Below are 21,040 nucleotides of genomic sequence, written 5' to 3' on the forward strand. Positions count from 1 at the left end.
GATTTTCGTTTAGAAATGACTTACAACAAACGCAAAATTGCCTACAAGCAGAATGTGTAGTCAATGATAAGTGTGTGCGGATTGCACAGGCTAATCTGGAATTATATTTCACACACATGCACTGAGCCCAAATTACCCAGAACGAGGCTGATGTGATTAACATGAACTATTTCGAGCATTGTTTGAGAACTAAAGAACAACTTGTTATTGTCCATAATTTATATGTATACAAAGGGTACTGGTTTTCCTACAATGTTAAATGATATTTCAAGAAATGCTCTCGTATTGGGCGATTTCCTGAATCTTATACACACAATTACTCAATGCAAGTAGTATCTCTGAAATCGTATGAGACGCGACATGGTAATTCTTATCAATAAGTGACGTTATATTTCTGATTTCAGTTTATTTTGATGATACTGTTTATACAGCGAGGCTGATTGAAACTGATTCAAAACTTAACAAACATATGCATACAACAGACACTGAATCTATTGATACACAAGATATGATGATGAATTCTAGCTAACGACACTTGTTTCATCATCTTATTTGTTGATGTTTTTTGCAACTATCGAAACAAGAAAAACAGCCAATCAGTATGTTGTGGTACAAAACATTGTTATGCCTGCGGAATGTTGGAAAGTAACCGGTAGTAGGATCGACCAGGTATACTGCCCTGTCTCCTCAGGATCTGCGTTATGTCGGTCATGCCAAGAAACCATGTCATTTATGAGGTTTAAGACAGGACTGATTGTCAGACATGCACGGGGGCCGTCAGACTTGGAGCTGAAGTTACGACTTAACGTTTTACTCGCACTAAAAAGGCGTATGTTCAAATATGAAGGAGCTAAAGCATTAACTTATTCTTAAAACAAATACATCGGACAGTTTACAAATTATATTATATAATAAATATGCATATACAAATTCAATAACATATTTTCAATAATAACCGTACAAAGCAAATTAAATAAGATCATTTTAACCTATGCCAGTCAACATTATTTCACTTTTAGAACGTCAGTAACATCACATGTGTTTGAAGTAACCATGTTGATAAAAGCATGTTTTGTGACGTAACAGATATAATTGTACGAGCACAAGCGCTTGGCATCACTAGCTCATCTCCGAAACATCACTTGCTCGTCAAGACTTTCGACCTATGAGATTGCTTGAAGCACTTGATTGAATGCTTTAAAGGTCGGACTTTCACGTAAGCATGCGAAAACCTGCTTGTTCGCTAACAGAAATGTAACCTAACAAACAGTAATATGATAAAAAATATAGGTAGCAATTGTATATACTATTATAAATTAAAATATTAGACGAGAATGTGTTCAATTTATTCGCCCCATACAAGTTGAGCCTCGCCAATAAAGCTCGAAACTCGCCTTATACGAGAAAAAGGCGGCCAATATGGAAAAAACACGGCCAATACGGGAAAAGGTCGGCAAATACGAGATTCAGCCAATCCGAAACCAGGAAAAACTCGGCCTTATATGAGGATATAAAATTTCGACAATATTGGACGCGATTTTGAAGTTGTATGCTTAGTTTTGGTGCAAAAGTTTAAATCGTTAAAAATTTAATATTACAGTTTACCGAAAGGCTCGCGACAACAATTAGATGTTTCATACCTTTATTGGCTACAGCAATTTTCACAGTTACCAATTATTATATGCTGAATATCATTTCCGGCTTTAGCAGACGACACAAAACAGCAAAAATTGTAAACACTTATGATAATTTATCGAAACAGCGAAAAATCGTAAAGACTTTAATAATTTAAGCAGCACAATGGACGGTGAGGACATGATGTGTCTTTTGGTCGATGAAATGTTGCAATTCAAGCGTTTCTTGCTGAGTAATATTATATAGTTGATTAATAAATCATTCATACGGCTGTCTTCAGCTCAATAACAAAGCCAATATGAATTCAACTAATTAATAACATTATATTATAGATGAAGAGGTTATGTGTTAGCTTTGTACGCCCCAATATAAGAAGAGTAAAGTTTTACCCTCGTTGGCTTGTCTGTCCAAACATTTCTATTGAGGCTAGTCATACAAAAATGATACAGCTTCAACTGTAGGTCGCAGTAGACATGGTGTGCGGGTGTGACCTCGAGATTCTGAGTTCGACCCTCCATCATTACGGGCAGAAACAAACCATGCACTGGTTCTAGACAGGAGACAGACTGGAGGTGTCCATAAGCACTTGGTTTTCGATGCTATCGACATTGCCATGAAATAGAGGCCCAAACAAGCAAAGGCCTTTGAGTAATATAACGTTAAAATACGAGCATGAGCTTGTTAACATTTATCGTATTGTCTGATATGTGGACCCCTATTATCACAGTGTTTTACTAAAACATTATTGCACTTTTTCATTTAGAATGTCAACTACTCTACGGGGGAAATCATGTACTTGACATAAACTGATTCAACGTAAAGCAATCGAGTCAATTAAAGTACGTACATAAAGCATTCAATGAGTTTTTAAAAGAGTCGTCTATTTATAATATTGTGAACAATTATAGTGTAAAAATAAGTCTTTTATTGTGTCCAATGCAGGCGTATATACTAGAAAATCTTTAAAGTTTTACTTATTGACTCAAACACACATAGGTATATTCCATACAGTTCATCGCCTATGTGCATACACGTATATTCCATACAGTTCATCGCCTATGTGCATACACGTATATCCCATATTCGCTTCTCATTACAGCGCCAAATTTTCTTTTTACGACGTTGCTTGGATCGAGTTCGAATCTAAATCTGAAATAGCCATACATATTTACACACGTTTTATTCCCCATAAAGACCGTTGGCGAAACTGTGCTACGTGTTTCCATAATTTTACGTTTTCAGTATAATTAAACAAAAAGTATTTCCATATTTATAATAAATGTAAGTAAAAGCGATAATAAGTTATATAACAAATATCATTACGTGCGTTGTGAATTCAGTAAAGACATAGACGTACTTACCTTCTCAAAAGTTTTGCTAATACCACTTTCTCTTCGTTCATCGCAAAGTTTTGTCCTATGCAATTCCTGTGAAAAACATAAACATGATATATTTGGAATTATTATATTTAATTTAAAAAAAGTTTCCGAAAATTTATTTGCTAATACTTCACGTGTTTCCAAATCGAGGACGATGGTAACAATTAAGTTTTTTCTGAAAGGCCAACATAACAAGACACCGAAAATCAAATAATTTATATAAAAAATAGGTTAATTATCCATAAACAAAGTATATCAGCTATGTCAGATAATTTGCAATTCGTTTCCTCTTTAAATTATTTGTGCACAAACACTACTATGACTTTGGTCTATGATGCAAACGCCACTATGATTTTGGTCTATAATGCAAACACTACTATGATTTTGGTCTATAATGCAAACACTACTATGATTTGGTTCTATATAACACTAAGTATACTAGCCTTGGCCCCGCCGAGAACGGCACGAACTGGAAGCTGTCTATCTTGTCAATGTTCTCCTTAGAAAACCTCTCCGGTTTGAACTCCATTGGATCCTGCCAGACGTGTTTGTTATGATGGAGGCCGAATAACTGGAGGGTAACGGTCGTTCCGGCTGTAAAATAAGGTTAGTTATGATCGAGATGTTTGATATTGTTATGATGGAGGCCGAATAACTGGAGGGTAACGGTCGTTCCGGCTGTAAAATTAGGTTAGTTATGATCGAGATGTTATTGATATTGTTATGATGGAGGCCGAATAACTGGAGGGTAACGGTCGTTCCGGCTGTAAAATAAGGTTAGTTATGATCGAGATGTTATTGATATTGTTATGATGGAGGCCGAATAACTGGAGGGTAACGGTCGTTCCGGCTGTAAAATAAGGTTAGTTATGATCGAGATGTTATTGATATTGTTATGATGGAGGCCGAATAACTGGAGGGAAACGGTCGTTCCGGCTGTAAAATAAGGTTAGTTATGATCGAGATGTTATTGATATTGTTATGAAGTCTTCCGAGCATGTTTCTTAGATAATCTTTACACCATGGTGTCAGATTGTCACACAATATGACCGTTAAAAATTTTAGTAAAATTTATCATCGAACGATTTATTCATTTTTTTATGCAAAAGGATAAGACAGGAAAACACGGTACAATAAACATGGCAGTGCCAAAAACCAAAGTCTTCAACGTGTAAAATATCAATCTAATCTAATTAAAATACTTTAATTATGTGCAATCTCAAGTTAGGTGTGTAGCTAAGTTACTTAAAAACACAATTTCAGCATAAAATCTCAAACCAAATTCTAGTAATTGAGCAGAGGTTTTGTTCAGAGTGAATTTGGCTATTTTTCCTTTTATTCAAGGACGATGATTCAAAAGCGCTCGTGCCATATGGCTTGGAATCGAACATGGCGGACATATTACACCCATAAACATAATAACCAAGTTTCATGATAAACCGATTTAAACTGTTTATTGTATTTAGCGGACATCGTTCTCCTGTAGACCACCAAACCTCCCGTCCGACTGTCACGGGTGTTCCTACAATTATTTCCGTTTATTTTTATTTATTTTTTTAACGGGCGCAAAACTATGCGAATATTATAAATCAGACACGAAAATCATTGCTTTAAACACGAAGTGGTTGAAATAAATTAATACTGTCGGTGATAGCTTAAAATGAAATAGCTTAAAATAAATAATAGCAGATATATGCCATAAAACTGTGCAATATGTTCGTGCGTCGATAAATTATAGTGGTATTTGTCTGACACAATATTTAAAAAATTAACCTTAAAACACAAACTAGTGAATAATATATTAAAATATATATAATATTTGGAATCTTCATGAAATTCAAACTATTTTATATTGCCTTTGAGAATGGTAGAATTTTTTATGGCCTACAAATGGCCAACTAAGAACTATTATTCTTTATGACATCTTCCTTCAAAAACTTATGAGATTCCACTGGTATTGCTGCAAACCATTAATTAACATTATATTAGAACAAGATGTGTTTGTGAAACACTATGTACCCCCCATTTATTTGACCTTTGACATTGAAGGATGACCTTGACCTTTAGCCTCTCAAAATGTGCAGCTCCATGAGATACACATGCATGCCAAATATCAAGTTGCTATCTTCAATATTGCAAAAGTTATGGCCAATGTTACAGTTTTCGGACGGACAGACTGACTGACAGACAGACAGACGGACTGACGGACAGTTCAACTGCTATATGCCACCCTACCGGGTGCATACAAGGTATGCTGCAACCACAGGAAAGCATATTTTTAATATTAATGTCAAAAATGCGTAAATCGTGCCTGGAAACGTTTTGCCGTCTATTGTGAAATCGCTGGTGAATTCCCTCTGGATGATCGGCACCGGCGGATTGTCTCGCATGCTCTCCTTGATACACATGGTCAGGTACTCTAACTTCGGAAGGTCAGAACTGCAAACATCAGTAAGAAATTATCAATACAACGTCAAAGAACGAGCACTTGTACAGTAAGGGCCGTGCTCTGTAAAAAGGAGGTTTAATGCATGTGCGTAAAGTGTCGTCCCAGATTAGTCTGTGCAGTAATCACTTGATAATCAGGGACGGAAAGTTGACACTTTCCGTCTTAACTCCGTCTTAATTTTCGTCAAGAACAGTCTCTTTTAAAACGAAAAAATCAATTAAAGCGGAAAGTGTCGTCCTTGATAAGCATGTTCGGACTGCACATGCTAATCTGGGACGACACTTTACGCACATGCATTAAACCTCCTTTTCACGGAGCGTGGTCCATTATTTATTTGGTTTTGTTTGTTCGACCTAGCTGTCGTGGACCACCTTTGACTAAGATTTATTTAAATAATTATGAAGCGGGAGAGTTCTAGAAATCGTGCAAATTGTTCAAGGCTAGAAACTGCAAAGTTCCGATTCTCCGGGCCGTTGGCAATCAAAACTTAAAACCGCCTGTCGAGCTCGTGTCCCGACCTACTATCGAATGTGTTCAATAAATGGTGAATTGATATTTATGAACTAACTGTGCATGTAAAATTTTGTTATAATTGCGGTTGCGTTTTTTGTTTGTAAACTAAATGTATTTATAAATGTGTTTTTTTTTCACCAAGTTCTCCAGTGAATACTTTCAAATCTATTAAGTGTATCATCTTTTCTATAAGCAAATAGCATTGATAAAATAGTGTTTTCAAATTCACCCCCGGAAACCCGATATGGTGTGAAAAGTTGGATGTGCTAGGAAAAGTTGCCTTATAGATTTCGATGAATTTCGGTAGGGTAAGTAAATCCAGTTTTATAATTGTTTAAAGGAATTTTTGAACTAAAATATATTTTGGTGTATGCAAAGGAGGTATTACCATGTATGTTAGAAAAATCCTGGTTATTATTATTCAGGATTTATTGAAATATGGCTATTTAAAGTGGACGATGCAGGGATTTGTCCCATATTTAGCACTTTATTTACAAATTTCTTTAAAGGTATGCCATTGAAAAAGTTTTTGCACCGACAATTATATTAACCAATGTCCCCGAGTTACATATCCGCCTGGGTTTCTTTAAAAAATCGTATTGGTGGAAAAATTCGACTTTACATTCAACATGTTGATGAAAAAATAATATGACATGGTGCAGTACAAATATGTCGAGATATGACATGAGTGTAGTTCATTTATAAATTTAAAAGCTCACAGCTAATTTATGCCCACTCTGATGCATTGTAGATCATTTTCATTGAACTTTTAGGTTTTATAATTATATCCGTTCTGGAGCTTAGTTAATTTCCAGCTCATTTGTATCTTTTTTTATTGTTTGAAAATCATTGTAAATGTAAAGCAATTGTTTCATACAGGTAAAAAATATACCGGTACGTCAGGTAGGCAATCTTAACATTTATACAAATATTTTCTGCCTATAGTTCCAATTATGGGTAGACTTTCATAAATCTGAATTAAATTTGGATCTATTATACATGACTTCAAGTTGACAGCTTTGCCAACATCTCCGACAATGCACGCGTGTAATGTTTGTTTCTTTTCGTTCTGTTTGGTAATGATAATTATATGCAAAATGTAAACATTTATTTTCAAAACCCAATCCACGCCTCAATATTATGTGTATTTGCATAGATAACACGCATTTTTCATCTGATGAAGCCCCAAGCCTTGAAGGAATATATTCAGCCAGATTTCAGCAAATTATAACATCGTACCATGGCATTGTCGCCATCGTACTATGGCGTTGTCGCATTGTCGCCATCGTATTGTCGCACTGTCGTCATCGTACTTTCGCATTGTCGTCATCGTATTGTCGCACTGTCGTCATCGTACTATCGCATTGTCGCCCTCTGGATTTTAATGTGTAACCACGATCGCCCTAACGGTATTCCGTACTCTCATATTTACACACTATACACTGTTAAATCATAACCTATATCTCATTATTTTTGTTTCAGGTCAACATGTTTGCCTTCACTTGCTTTTACTGTCCCAAGAAGTTGATATCATTGAACGAAACTGTCAAACACTTTAACATTGGTCACAAAAACGACACAATACGTTACAAGCAGCTGGAACTTGATAGTGCTACCGGATTATTCGGTTATCGGACTCGAACATATGAAGGGGTAACTCCATCTACCCATACAATTGAAATCATAGACGATAAATTAGTTACCGAATGAAGACTGAAAACAACAAAAAACTCGAATGGAAAGGGTGCTGGTGAAATATGCTTAGCATATTACTTAATGGAAAGTACGCCCTAGTTTTAAATGTTATAATTTGCTGAAATCTGGCTGAATATATTCCTTCAAGGCCTTGGGCTTCATCAGATGAAAATTGCGTGTTATCTATGCAAATTCACATACGATTGAGGCGTGGATTGGGTTTTGAAAATAAATGTTTACATTTTGCATATATCATTACCAAAACGATCGAAAAGAAACAAACATTTACACGCGTGCATTGTCGGAGATGTTTGCAAACCTGTCAACTTGAAGTCATGTATAATAGATCCAAATTTAGTTCAGATTTATGAAAGTCTACCCATAATTTCAACTATAGGCAGAAAATATTATTATAAATGTTAAGTTTGCCTACCTGACGTATATTTTTACCTGTATTAATCAATTGCTTTACATTTACAATGATTTTCAAACAATATAAAAGATACAAATGAGCTGGAAATTAACTAAGCTTCAGAACGGATATAATTATAAAACCTCAAAGTTCAATGAAAATGATCTACAATGCATCAGAGTGGGCATAAATCAGCTGTAATAGTGAGCTTTCAAGTTCATAAATGAACTGCACTCATGTCATATCTCGACATCTTTGTACTGCACCATGTCATATTATTTTTTCATCAGCATGTTGAATGTTAAGTCGAATTTTTCCATCAATACGATTTTTTTAAGAAACCCTGGCAGAAATGTTACTCGGGGACATTGGTTAATTTAATTATCGGCGCAAAAACTTTTTCAATGGCATACCTTTAAAGAAATTTGTAAATAAAGTGCTAAATATGGGACAAATCCCCACATCGTCCACTTTAAATAGCCATATTTCAATAAATCCTGAATAATAATAACCAGAATGTTCTAACATACATGGTAATACCTCCTTTGCATAAACCAAAATATATTTTAATTCAAAAATTCCTTTAAACATTATAGAACTGGATTTACTTACCCTACCGAAATTCATCGAAATCTATCGGCAACTTTTCCTAGCACATCCAACTTTTCACACCATATCGGGTTTCCGGGGGTGAAATTAATTAAGTGTAGAATATAATTATAGTATTCAACAAACTGCAGGATTTCGTCTGAGCCTCTGTCTTTCAAAATGTCGTCAATCTCCGCCTGACATTTCCGTTGATGTTCGGGATGTTTCGCCAGCGTGTGCAGGGCCCAGGACAGAGCGCTGGCAGTGGTGTCGTGACCTGCATGATGATCAACGAACTTAAGCGTGTGCAATTATCAACAGGAATATAAATAAGCAAACGATTAAAAGCTCTTGACAACGCAACCTTTACGACATCTATACAAGACTGAAAGAACAAATGTGTGGTCAATATGTTAGTTTATAATCATTACCGATGAATGGACCAAAATCTAAAAACAGAGCATGGCTTTCGAAAAAAAGATGTTTATTTTCTAATATTTTGAATTCATATTGCACGTTCGAGCCCAACTTGAACTGTTTACCCCACTGTCCCCCACACAAATATATATTATTAGTTACACCGTTAATAACTCACGAAGTATGGGATATACACCCTCAGTAATTTTCGCTCTCGTCTGGTATTAAGATACTGAGAGTGTGTATTCCATACACCGTCAGTTACTAACGGTGTAACGATTATATCTTAACCGACTACTCGATTTCTCGTGTAGTAGGAACATAACTCGGGGTGTATGATAAATACTCCATGAGCGCGTGACCGCTCTAAGCCAATCTGATTAGGTCATTTTTGTAGGTGAGATATTGACATATACAAGCATTTTCGATACAAAATGTGTTTGATATAATGTCAGCATTTATCTTGATATTTATTTAGAGATGAATATTAAGTTTCATCGATTTCAAAATTGCATAAATTAAATAAATGTCCTTGTGATGTGACGGTACCTTCAAAGAGGAACGTGTCCACTTCGTTTCGTATTTCCATCGGTGACAGGCCCACGTTATTGTCATCTTTAGCTTTCAAAAGTATGTCTAGAAAATCTAGGTACTTCTTCTCTGGCTCTTTTCCAGACTTTTGCTGAATAGACAACAAGCCTAGAAATAAGGTTATTGAATATTCCATGCTTAACTGCTTATGACATTCCTGCATGCATGGCATTCTAGAAGTTGATAAAGTTTATAAGAAAATTGTAATAAATATAAGAGATATCATCGCAACACATGTGGCCATCATATCAAGAAAGCTTTATAGTACAACATACGTAACGTGGTAATTGAATCTTCTATGCTTAACTGCTAATGCCATTTCTGCATGGCATTATAGAAGTTGACAACATTTCTAAAATAAATTGTAATAAATGTTATAAAAATAAATAAAGAGATATCATCGCACCACAACACTCATATCAAGAAAGCATTATTATAGAGCACACGTGGTGTTGTGCCGATTGTATTTCAAAACGGGAAATCAAACGCACATTCTTCCATGAAAACTCTAAATACTTTATTATATTGCAATATCATTGCCAACACCCAATTTACATGTCTCCTGTATGCGATGGTAACACCAAATTTACATGTCTCCTTTATGCGATGGTAACATCCAATGTACATGTCTCCTATATGCGATGGTAACACCCAATGTACATGTCTCCTATATGCGATGTCTCCTATATGCGATGTCTCCTATATGCGATGGTAATTTTATGATGGGGAGGAACCGCAAGCACTAAAAACAAAATTATCACTCATACACTATGTCCGCAACTTAAACACACCAACGCCTCTCGCCTCCAATTATCACTCATACACTATGTCCGCAACATAAACCCACCAACGCCTCTCGCCTCCAATTATCACTCGTACACTATGTCCGCAACATAAACTCACCAACGCCTCTCGCCTCCAATTATCACTCATACACTATGTCCGCAACATACACTCACCAACGCCTCTCGCCTCCAATTATCACTCATACATTATGTCCGCAACATAAACTCACCAACGCCTTTTGCCTCCAATTATCACTCATACACTATGTCCGCAACATAAACTCACCAATGCCTCTCGCCTCCAATTATCACTCATACACTATGTGCGCAACATAAACTCACCAACGCCTCTCGCCTCCAATTATCACTCATATAATATGCCCTCAACATAAACTCACCAACGCCCCTCGCCTCCAATTATCACTCATACACTATGTCCGCAACATAAACTCACCAACGCCTCTCGCCTCCAATTATCACTTATATACTACGTCCTCAACATAAACTCACCAACGCCTCTCGCCTCCAATTATCACTCATACACTATGTGCGCAACATAAACTCACCAACGCCTCTCGCCTCCAATTATCACTCATACACTATGTGCGCAACAGAAACTCACCAACGCCTCTCGCCTCCAATTATCACTCATACACTATGTCCGCTACATAAACTCACCAACGCCTCTCGCCTCCAATTATCATTCATACACCATGTCCGCAACATAAACTCACCAACGCCTCTCGCCTCCAATTATCACTCATACACTATGTCCGCAACATTAACTCACCAACGCCTCTCGCCTCCAATTATCACTCATACACTATGTCCGCAACATTAACACACCAACGCCTCTCGCCTCCAATTATCACTCATACACTATGTCCGCAACATAAACTCACCAACGCCTCTCGCCTCCAATTATCACTCACACACTATGTCCGAAACATAAACTCACCAACGCCTCTCGCCTCCAATTATCACTCATACACTATGTCCGCAACATTAACACACCAACGCCTCTCGCCTCCAATTATCACTCATACACTATGTCCGCAACATAAACTCACCAACGCCTCTCGCCTCCAATTATCACTCACACACTATGTCCGAAACATAAACTCACCAACGCCTCTCGCCTCCAATTATCACTCATACACTATGTCCGCTACATAAACTCACCAACGCCTCTCGCCTCCAATTATCACTCATATACTATGTCCTCAACATAAACTCACCAACGCCTCTCGCCGCTTGTCAATGACCTCCACGGCCACCTTGTGTACGAAGTCACAGTTTCGCCTGAACTTGCGACCCATCGGTGTGAGGTAGAACACGCAGTCTGGGTACAGCCAGGGGGTCCGGCTTCGATCCGCCCAAGCCATCACCAGCTCCTCCACTGCCTGTACGTATGGATGCCGCGATGAACTGGGCGTATAAGAACATATAAGAATACATGTACCGTATACATTCTATATGTTTTAAAAGTAGTCTTTGTTTTTCACCGGTAAATAACTGCGTTATCACGGTTCGTTGAGCCTCAATGGGCATTAAGTTCGTGCTAATATATTATTTTGATTTAACTATAAATATATCTACCTCACATTAAATGCGGTATTAAACAGTCTTTACATAATGTATATATATTATTCATTGCGTTGGTAATATCAGATATTTCATCAGCTTTATAACTACTGATGTTGGTTTAAAGATCATTCAAACAACACTGACAGTGTTAAAACTGTGTTTGTCCACTGACAAAGTGAACACTTTCTGAACGACTGTACTTATCTTTAATAATTTATCGTCCAAGGTCAAACATTTTAACATATACGGTACGTCAAATATAGCGTGTAAGGCCAGCATTTTTTATTATCTGTTTTACGGGAGCGACCGACCATATTTTTCGACAAATACAAATAAAAATCACTTTCGTTTTTTTTTATATTTACATTTCACCCGCCGACCTAGTATTTTATCCAAAACTAGAAAAAAAATTGCGCAGATTGCCGAAAGTGTTGTTCAAAATTTGTTTATAATACGGGTTGTTTCGTTGTGGCAATTCGACTTGTAAAGCGTCAGCGATTTTCATTGGCTATTGCAGCAAATACCACACGCTTTTAGCCGATCGGTGAGTATTTAACAAATGATTTTAATATTGCATTTCCGAAATGGCGGACATTAACATCAACGAGACAAATGTAGCATATTTAAAAATCAAATTAATTAAAAACGGAGCAGAAACAATTTCAATTAGAAAAGTTAATCTTCAGAACACCACGTTGACATCATTCCCATATTATGTGATACGAAATTAAAAATAATTAGAGTTTTTGCAGATGATGCAGCGGTGTCACCATCAATAACTTTCGGTGTGTTAAATAGTTTTGGGTAGGTTTTATAAATACGCGTATTAATTAAAATGCATATCCTGTAATATTTTTATAGATAAAAATCAACATCCCGAAAATGTCAAAGAAGTACTACTTTACGTTTCTTTATAATGAACATGAGGACTGAACCACAGGTACTTGCATCAATAATCCCATTCCCCATCCACCCATATATATATTCTTTATTTAGAAAAAAAGTATGCAACACAGCTTCTGAAGAAAATAACATTGGGTCCAGATGTTCGTATGTCCGTCAAAGTCACAAGAAAGTTTTATTTATTTTTCTTGACATTATTTTTCCAAAAATGAGTTATTATTTAGCCGAAATATGATGTTCTATCAACTGTAAATAATGTTTTCATACTGCAAGATTTGTACTGCAAGGAATGCAAATAAATTTATCACACCTCAGGCTCTGTTGATAAATGTGCTCAGGGCCCTCGTTTGGCCGTTTTTGGGGCCAAAATTCGGCCCCATTCCCACCTTAAAATAGTATACTTTCCCCCCCCCCCATATTTCACCTAAAAATTCCCCCCTCCAAAACAAAAAATAAATATATTTTTTTTACTTTTATACCTATGTTGCCAGCTGGTGTCTTGCTATAAACCTTTGATTAAATGTATATTTATGTAAAAAGTACATTAAAATAGAGCAATATTAAGTGTTGAATGATTGGTGAAAAGATCTTGTAAACTTCCCCTTTTCGTCGAAAACAACGTGAAATTCCCCCCTCTAAGGGCCCCGGCCCCAATCCCCCAAAGTGTAGCAAGGGCCCTGGTGCTCAATCGGCTCTTTGTATTTAATCCAAGGGTTATTATTATCTTCACATTTATATAGCTCTCTCTGTTTATTATATATCCAAAACATGTTATTGCTGTTTCTCCTTAAAATAATACAGACAACACATTCCATAGAAATTTTCATTTGAACTTAAACTGTGAATAAGAGAGGAACAAAATAATATGTGCAAAAGTTTACACCATTTTATTTTGACAAAACTGTGAGTCTTTTACGAAATTTTTAAAATAAAATACTATTTTAAAATATACAATTACATAGTTCAAAAGTTGTGCTCTATATATAATTAATCTTGCGAGTAAGTTATATACAGTCAGCAGAGTAATTATACTAGAACAATTTAAATCCTTGCTACATGTGCTATTTAATTCTTTATACGGCTTTCACTTAAGAAAATGTTCAATGAAATAAATCTAGGTTTCTAGGTATATTGTGTCTTTTACCTCAATATTTTGTTGGGGCTAATGTGAAGCCAATGGACATGATACAAAACCTACGAAGATAACCGCCATACAATGTCACATACAAAATAATTATCACCTAACCCATGCGTTTTGAGAGAATAATATTGTTTAACTCTTTATTATCAGTAAATATTAAGCATGTGAAACAAGGACGGGTTATTTTTAACTCCAAATGTATGATTTGATCACACCTAGAAGAAGAAAACACTAACATGGTACACACCAAATATTGACCCCTGACCATTGCGGTGTCTGTGTTGTTAGGGATTATCAAAGACATTAATCTATATAAATCAGTTGACCCCTGAAGCGCAAACAGTTTTGACCACGGAGACATGCTTTGAGGAAACTAAGAAAAGAACCACTATATGGTTGGCATGCAACGCAACAAACCAAAGGACCTTGCGGTTTCAGAGAATGATTATATTATTTATATTTATAAGCAAAACAGTAACCCCTAAGGAGGGCAAATATTCTGCATGATTTGAACAAACTTCAAAGAGAACCTCATAACGATGTTACACACCAAATATTGTAGTCATGCCTTTTGTGTTCACTTTACATAAACTGTTTAAACACTATAACTCTCTCTGAATATAAAATGAAATGCAGCACATGTTTTTACAAGTCTATAACGGTCTCTTAAATAAAATATTCACATTTTATGTACTAGAACTTTCACTACACAAAGTTTGGATCAAGATCAATTCAAGCGCAGTCTGATCAGGATCCAAAGTGTTCGCTTAACATCTTTAGAAATACTGACTGAATGACAATTATGTTGAACAGTTTGGATCCTGATCAGACTGCTCTTTTGGAGCCAAAATGGTCGCAATCACCCTTAGGTCCAATTTCCTGTTATGTGGCTCATTTTTTCTCATGATTGATACAAATTATCATGATATAAAGCAAGTCTGTTGTATATTAAAGGTATTTTTAGTGTGCATATTCCACCCATGGATGAAAGTTACAAAGTTGGTTGTTATTTAAAGCTATTAAACAATTTAAAAAGTGTTCAATTCTTTTTTATTTAAGTCAAATGCATGCTATATTTGTTATAAACATACATATGATTAACACTCAACAAAAGTTTAACGATCAATATAATACACTACACACCTGGCGTGGTTAATGGTCTCTATTGAAGCAATATAGTACAATACATGCGAAAGGTGCTTTTACATATAAATATATATAAAAAAATGTTTACTATTATTATAAAAAGCTTCTACAACAGTGTAATAAGATATATAAAACTCTTAAAGGTTAATGCAAGTATACATAAGGCTAAATTGGCTTAATTTTTAATTTTCAAAAAAAAATAAGTTTAGACAGTTTTATTTTTTTTGGTAGACTGCTCACTTTTCATGATTTTATTTTTATTTTTATTTATTCCCCCCGACTCAATTTTTGTTGAAAAATTTCCCGTAAAAAAATGCTGGCCTAATGGTTTGCCGGAAACCCCTTGTTACATATAAAAGCCGCCGCGCCGTTACAACGTCATGACATATTACGCAGGGATATGTATAAAGGATTTTACCATGAGTAAACGAAGGTATGTATAACACAACTACCTTACCCAGTATCTTGTTGGCAGTCAGTCTGGTATGAGAAAGCACATCTCAGGATGATGTCGAGCGTGAGATTACTGACGTGAGGGAACACGTCAAACTTTTTACCACTGTCTACAAACTTTTCGATATTGTCCTTGGTTCAAAAAAAGAAGAAATATAGATCTGCGTTAATAAAGACCAAATGGAGACACTTCAAAAGGCCGCTGTCTGCAAGCAATTATATATGTATGAAAATGAGGCTAAGTCTAAGCACTGCTTAGTGATCAATTGGATTGTGAATCATTCACTCCGAAAATACTGGTGTGGTAAACAATATTTGTAATACATGTGCAAAATTTTGTGTAACTTTTATTGTACGAGATGTCTGTTATTATTCTGATATTGTACCCGTCTCTCTATTTTTCAAATAGCTCTATTTTAGATATGTATCATGTGTTTAATTTGATGTTAGTTTACGAAAATTATTAAGATTTATTACTAAAATCACTAAGACACTACGTCACAAAGATTCGAACTTCGAGTCTGCCACTATGAATTCAAACTGGAAGATATGCTGGTCAAAGTGTACCATTTTTAATCATTCACTTTTGAATTTGTAAATCCAATATTAGATTCTTGCATCTCAGCTGCATATATGGGTTTAGAATATTTCTTATCGCAAAATCAAATTTAACCAAGTATAACTCAATGGTAAGTTTTCGGTTTATTTTTAAGGCAAACAAATAAACTGTTTTAAAAAGTGTTTAAAAATATATATATATGATTGTACAAGTGAGTAACAACAAACAATATGTCAACCTGGTATTGTATAAGAACTTACATGGATCTACATTCTTGGTCATATTAACCTTCGATTCGAAGCACGCAGAAATAAGGTCGCATTGTCGCAAATTAAAAAAAAAGATAATTAAAAAAAACGGTCGTATTGTGTTCAATAATTGAATTAATTAATAGCACAATACATCAACGTCATGTAACGGCATGGCTATAGTTTTAAAAGCAATTACATTTAATTACAAAGGGAGAACAACTTCTGTTATAGAATTACTATGCGTATATATACACGTACAAAGATGTTAAAGGGGCATTTTCACGTTTTGGTAAATTGACAAAATATTTTTTTTGTATCAGATTCGTTTTAGTTATGATATTTTTGAGGAAACAGTTCGACTAAACATTTACCATGCTCTAAAATATCCATTATATGCATCTTTTGACGATGTAAAAACCTGAAAATAATAAAGCGTTGCAACGCGAAACTATTGAATAATTTAGAGAGTTCTGTTGTTGTCGTTAAATTTTGTGAAACTACCAGGATTGCTTATATAAAGTATAAAATACATCCATCATTGCATGGATGGCCGAGCGGTCTAAGCGGTAGACTTTTACTCCAGGACTCCAGAGGTCAGTGGTTCGAGCCCATTTGAGGGTTACTTTTTATTCTTTTTTTTTTAATTGAAGTTTTTTAGATCAAATGTTTACATTTATCAATATAAAGCATTTTATGACAAACTTCAATACATGCCAATATCCGTGAAAATGACCCTTTTCGTATTTTAACTGGTCTCTTAATGAGGCTGTCACAATAATCAACCCAAATGAATCAAATTAAGTTGTAATTCCACCTTCAAGTAAGAGAAACAATAATGATAACCTACCGCCAGCTGATTCGTTGCGTCATTGTACACGGCGATGTACTGCTTGAGGATGTCGAAATGAAAGGCGGGAGTCAGCAGGCGTCTGGAGCGCGCCCACTTGTCGCCCTTCGCGATCAGGAGCCCTTCGCCCAGCCACGGGAGCCCGAACCTGTAGACGCCACCGAATCCCGTGGGTTTGGGCTCTAGAACAAATCTTTTAACGCATTATGTAGTGAATTTGGGATAGACAAAACAACAGCAATAACTGCGAAAGTAAAATTAATTGAACCAAAGGAAAATAACACGAACTGTCCAAACTCTGGGTGGCGGGGGAGGGGGGGGGGGGTCAATCGTTCAAACTGGTTTTGAGGAGCTCTATATCACACAGCTTGACCAAAATTAACTGCTCATACCAAACATCTATAAATAAATTTATGTATTACAAGTTTATTTATAGATCTTTGCTCACAGATAACTAGAGCACAAGAATGTTAAGTTTCTGAGAAACTAAAACAAATATCGATGTAATCTTGTTTTTGATTAAAAACCACTTCTATAGAGATAAAACTGAAAATATAAACTGATAATTACTTAACAATATTATATATATAAATAGCCTATTTGAATCGAATATCTTCACGCGGTATATTTGTTCATGACATCAAATGCCTGGATTAAAGCCGATCAAAAACTACAGTAAACTATTTAATTACAAATGTGACTTGTTAATCAACATACGAGACGATTTCATGACCACTCGGACAGTTTCCGGATGGCAGACGGTTAGCGACGCCTTGGCGAAGGTCACCCACCAGACGTAATAGCGCTTGAACTCATTTGTCATGCCGAGGCTGAACAGGAGCCGGTCCTCGCTACACGTCGTGGGCAGCTGAAATGAGCAGCGCAAACTTATGGATTGTTGTTCGATATGCATTTGATTATCGGCCAATAACAAATATGGAATTTAGGGGTGAGGTCATTCAACCTCGCGGTAAATACTGGTAAGCAAATTTTCCATCTCGTTCGCTTACAATAGTCATTGCATTTAGCTTTTAGTAGAAGCAGTATTTATCTATAAATAAAATGTACATAACGAGTCCATAACGCAGGCGCACAGTTAAGAACGGAACTATAGTGCCATATACATATCATTACAGAGTGTCATATACATATCATTACAGAGTGTCATAAACATATCATTACAGTGTGAAGAGATTTTTATGAGCGCAAGTTCGAATCCTAATGGTGTCATAAATATTTTTCCCATATACAATTTTTTTTATAATAAGAAATTCACCAATTTGTCACTTTTCACTAAATAAATATCAACATTAAAAGTTGGAATAGGCATTTGATATGTGTAGATATTTAGAAGAAGAATCGTCGATATAACCACTTTAAGTATGTGACTAATGGTATATAAAGCGAATAACAAGTGTTTTCATGTACCATCATATGATGCTGAAGTGCAGTTCTACACGTGCTATGCAAACTAAACCACGCACGCCAATTACTTGAATTAGACGCATTAATTAAGCATCATGCCTGCAGCAGGATGCATTCATGTGCATCGCCACAAATTCACAACGTTCAATAAATATATTTATACAACAAATAAAAAAAACTCGAATATACCATCATGACTTTAAACATGTAATATAAGACATGTATCATCGTTTAACAACCCAATTACCATTGCAACAGAACTATCGGGCATAAGGGTGTCATACAAGACAGTTTTCATTCGACCTGCAAAGATATATCAGATCACAAATATAATTGCGCATTTAGACATATGCTTAATGTTCGATTAATCGAAAATAATACAAAAAATAAATTGAAGAAGGTATATTGTCTTATAATATATTACTAAAACAACTTATACCAGGTGCATATTTCCATACAGCCAATGTCGCTGTTTGCACGGGACGTCCCTGAATATTCTGTTAATTCTCCATATGTATGCAGCAAATATGCACACTAAATACACCGCATATATTGCAAATAGTGTAAGCACTAGTTGACTCACTGTCAGCTGCGGTAACCATTTTACATCCATGGTGTACACGGTAATTATTTTACAGAAATAGAATCTAATGTAATTTACTAAACGCGCGTATTATTTATTGTCTTAAAAACCTTCAGACACTTGTTAACAGAGTTAAGTAAAATAATAAAATTCTTTTAACTCAACGTTGTCACATTAACTAACTAAAGTCATATTAAGAAACCTAATGTCTACTTGCCAGTGACATTCCCAGGTTCAAAAATTAGAACGTCAATCATGATCTGTATGAAGTGTTCAAGTCACAATATTAAAATAATTCTCCAATGAATTGCTACTAACGTAAAGCATTCGTTTGTTTCTATTCAAAATCGTGCTTATAGATAAACAACTGAATCGGGCTTGTTAACTTTCAATAATCAATCCGTTTGATTATAAACAAACGAGTACTTTCAGTTTTAAGTTTACATCTGTAGGTTAACGTACACTAATACTAAAAAAACACAATTCACTTTAATACACTAGTCTCTGTCAAATCAAATCAAATCAAATACATTTTATTTTGAGTCGGCAAGACAATAACAAATAACATAAGCTGCAAAGCTTTTGAACCGACTATATAACAAATGTAAACAGTAAAACAAGAGTAAAAAAGTATAGGTAAAAGTATAAAAGAAAGACACATTTACATGGGTATAGAAATACAAATACATAATCTTAACAATATTTTTGCACAGCACGAAAGAAATATACAATGATAGATAGAACAAGACTATTGTCAAGCAATATGGTCCCCTACCGGTGAAACTCCACCATTTTCATCAATATTTCTAGTCTATTTGTTGCCATAACAACCATAATTCTTGACGTAGGAACAAAATGAAATGACGTGCATAACCTCCATATTGCCATCTATCCATGTTTCAAGTTTCATGAAAAAATATTGAGAACTTTTAAAGTTATCGCATGATCCACAATTTTCAGCAATATTTCTAGTCTATATGTTGCCATAGCAACCAGAATTCTTGACATAGGAACAAAATGAAATGACGTGCATAATCTCCATATTGCCATCTGTCCATGTTTCATGTTTCATGAAAAAATATGAAGAACTTTTAAAGTTATTGAAGGATCCAGAAAAGTGTGACAGACAGACTCACAGACGCACAGAGTGCAACCATTAGTCCCATCCGGTTTCACCGGTAGGGGACGAAAACGGATGTGTATAAAACGCAGATTTTAGCGCTGGCTGCAAATTGCAGGCTGTGTTATCGGGTCATAAAACGCAGCCAGTATAGACATCGTTGCAGTCATTGATATCGTTGGAAAACGCAGCCCATATAGAAATGGAAGGAATATGCAGCCAATATAGAAATAGAATGCAAAACGTGTGACATTCGAGAGAATAACCGTGTCAATAATTCGCAGGTTTTAATTAACATTACATGTATGAAAGTAGTAAAGTTCCAAACAATTTTAAAACTTATCGTTTTAATCGCTTAAATGGCAGTATAATTATACACGTATTTAGATTTTCTGTATCAAGATGAAGACATAATAATTTGTTTTGATGAGCACACATGAGTAATTAAAAACGTATTTCAATAGTTATATAAAATATATGTATGAATAATGTATGTATATATTAATCGTATTGTTGTTTGAAACGCAGACAATATAGCCATCGTTGCAGCCAATATGGAAA

General features: G+C 35.4%; 1 protein-coding gene and 1 long non-coding RNA gene across 12 annotated transcripts; one reads left to right on the forward strand and one right to left on the reverse strand.

The window, feature by feature from the left end:
• Positions 1-886: 886 nt before the first annotated feature.
• Positions 887-19,817, reverse strand: LOC127850367 (cytochrome P450 4F6-like). Of its 11 annotated transcripts, none has more exons than XR_008035261.1 (12): positions 19,216-19,817; positions 18,069-18,219; positions 17,352-17,533; positions 15,699-15,826; positions 11,703-11,892; positions 9,638-9,770; positions 8,819-8,948; positions 5,326-5,453; positions 3,705-3,778; positions 3,458-3,620; positions 2,997-3,062; positions 2,703-2,784 (listed from the first exon to the last, which is right to left on the reverse strand). XR_008035261.1 is itself a non-coding variant. In XM_052383348.1 (11 exons), the coding sequence occupies exons 1-11, from the start codon at positions 19,583-19,585 to the stop codon at positions 2,685-2,687; spliced, it is 1,368 nt and encodes a 455-aa protein (XP_052239308.1). In that variant the 5' UTR covers positions 19,586-19,817; the 3' UTR covers positions 887-2,684. The 11 variants fall into 11 exon arrangements, 7 of the variants coding, with proteins under 7 accessions (XP_052239308.1, XP_052239303.1, XP_052239304.1 ...); XR_008035260.1 differs by lacking the exon at positions 3,705-3,778 and adding an exon at positions 3,791-3,864; XR_008035262.1 differs by lacking the exon at positions 3,705-3,778 and adding an exon at positions 3,877-3,950.
• Positions 3,528-4,154, forward strand: LOC127850370 (uncharacterized). Its single transcript, XR_008035263.1, has 2 exons — positions 3,528-3,620; positions 3,705-4,154. It is a non-coding gene; the product is annotated as an uncharacterized LOC127850370 (long non-coding RNA).
• Positions 19,818-21,040: the final 1,223 nt, after the last annotated feature.

Source organism: Dreissena polymorpha, chromosome 11 (genome assembly GCF_020536995.1).
Source record: "Dreissena polymorpha isolate Duluth1 chromosome 11, UMN_Dpol_1.0, whole genome shotgun sequence".
Lineage (NCBI taxonomy): Eukaryota > Metazoa > Mollusca > Bivalvia > Myida > Dreissenidae > Dreissena > Dreissena polymorpha.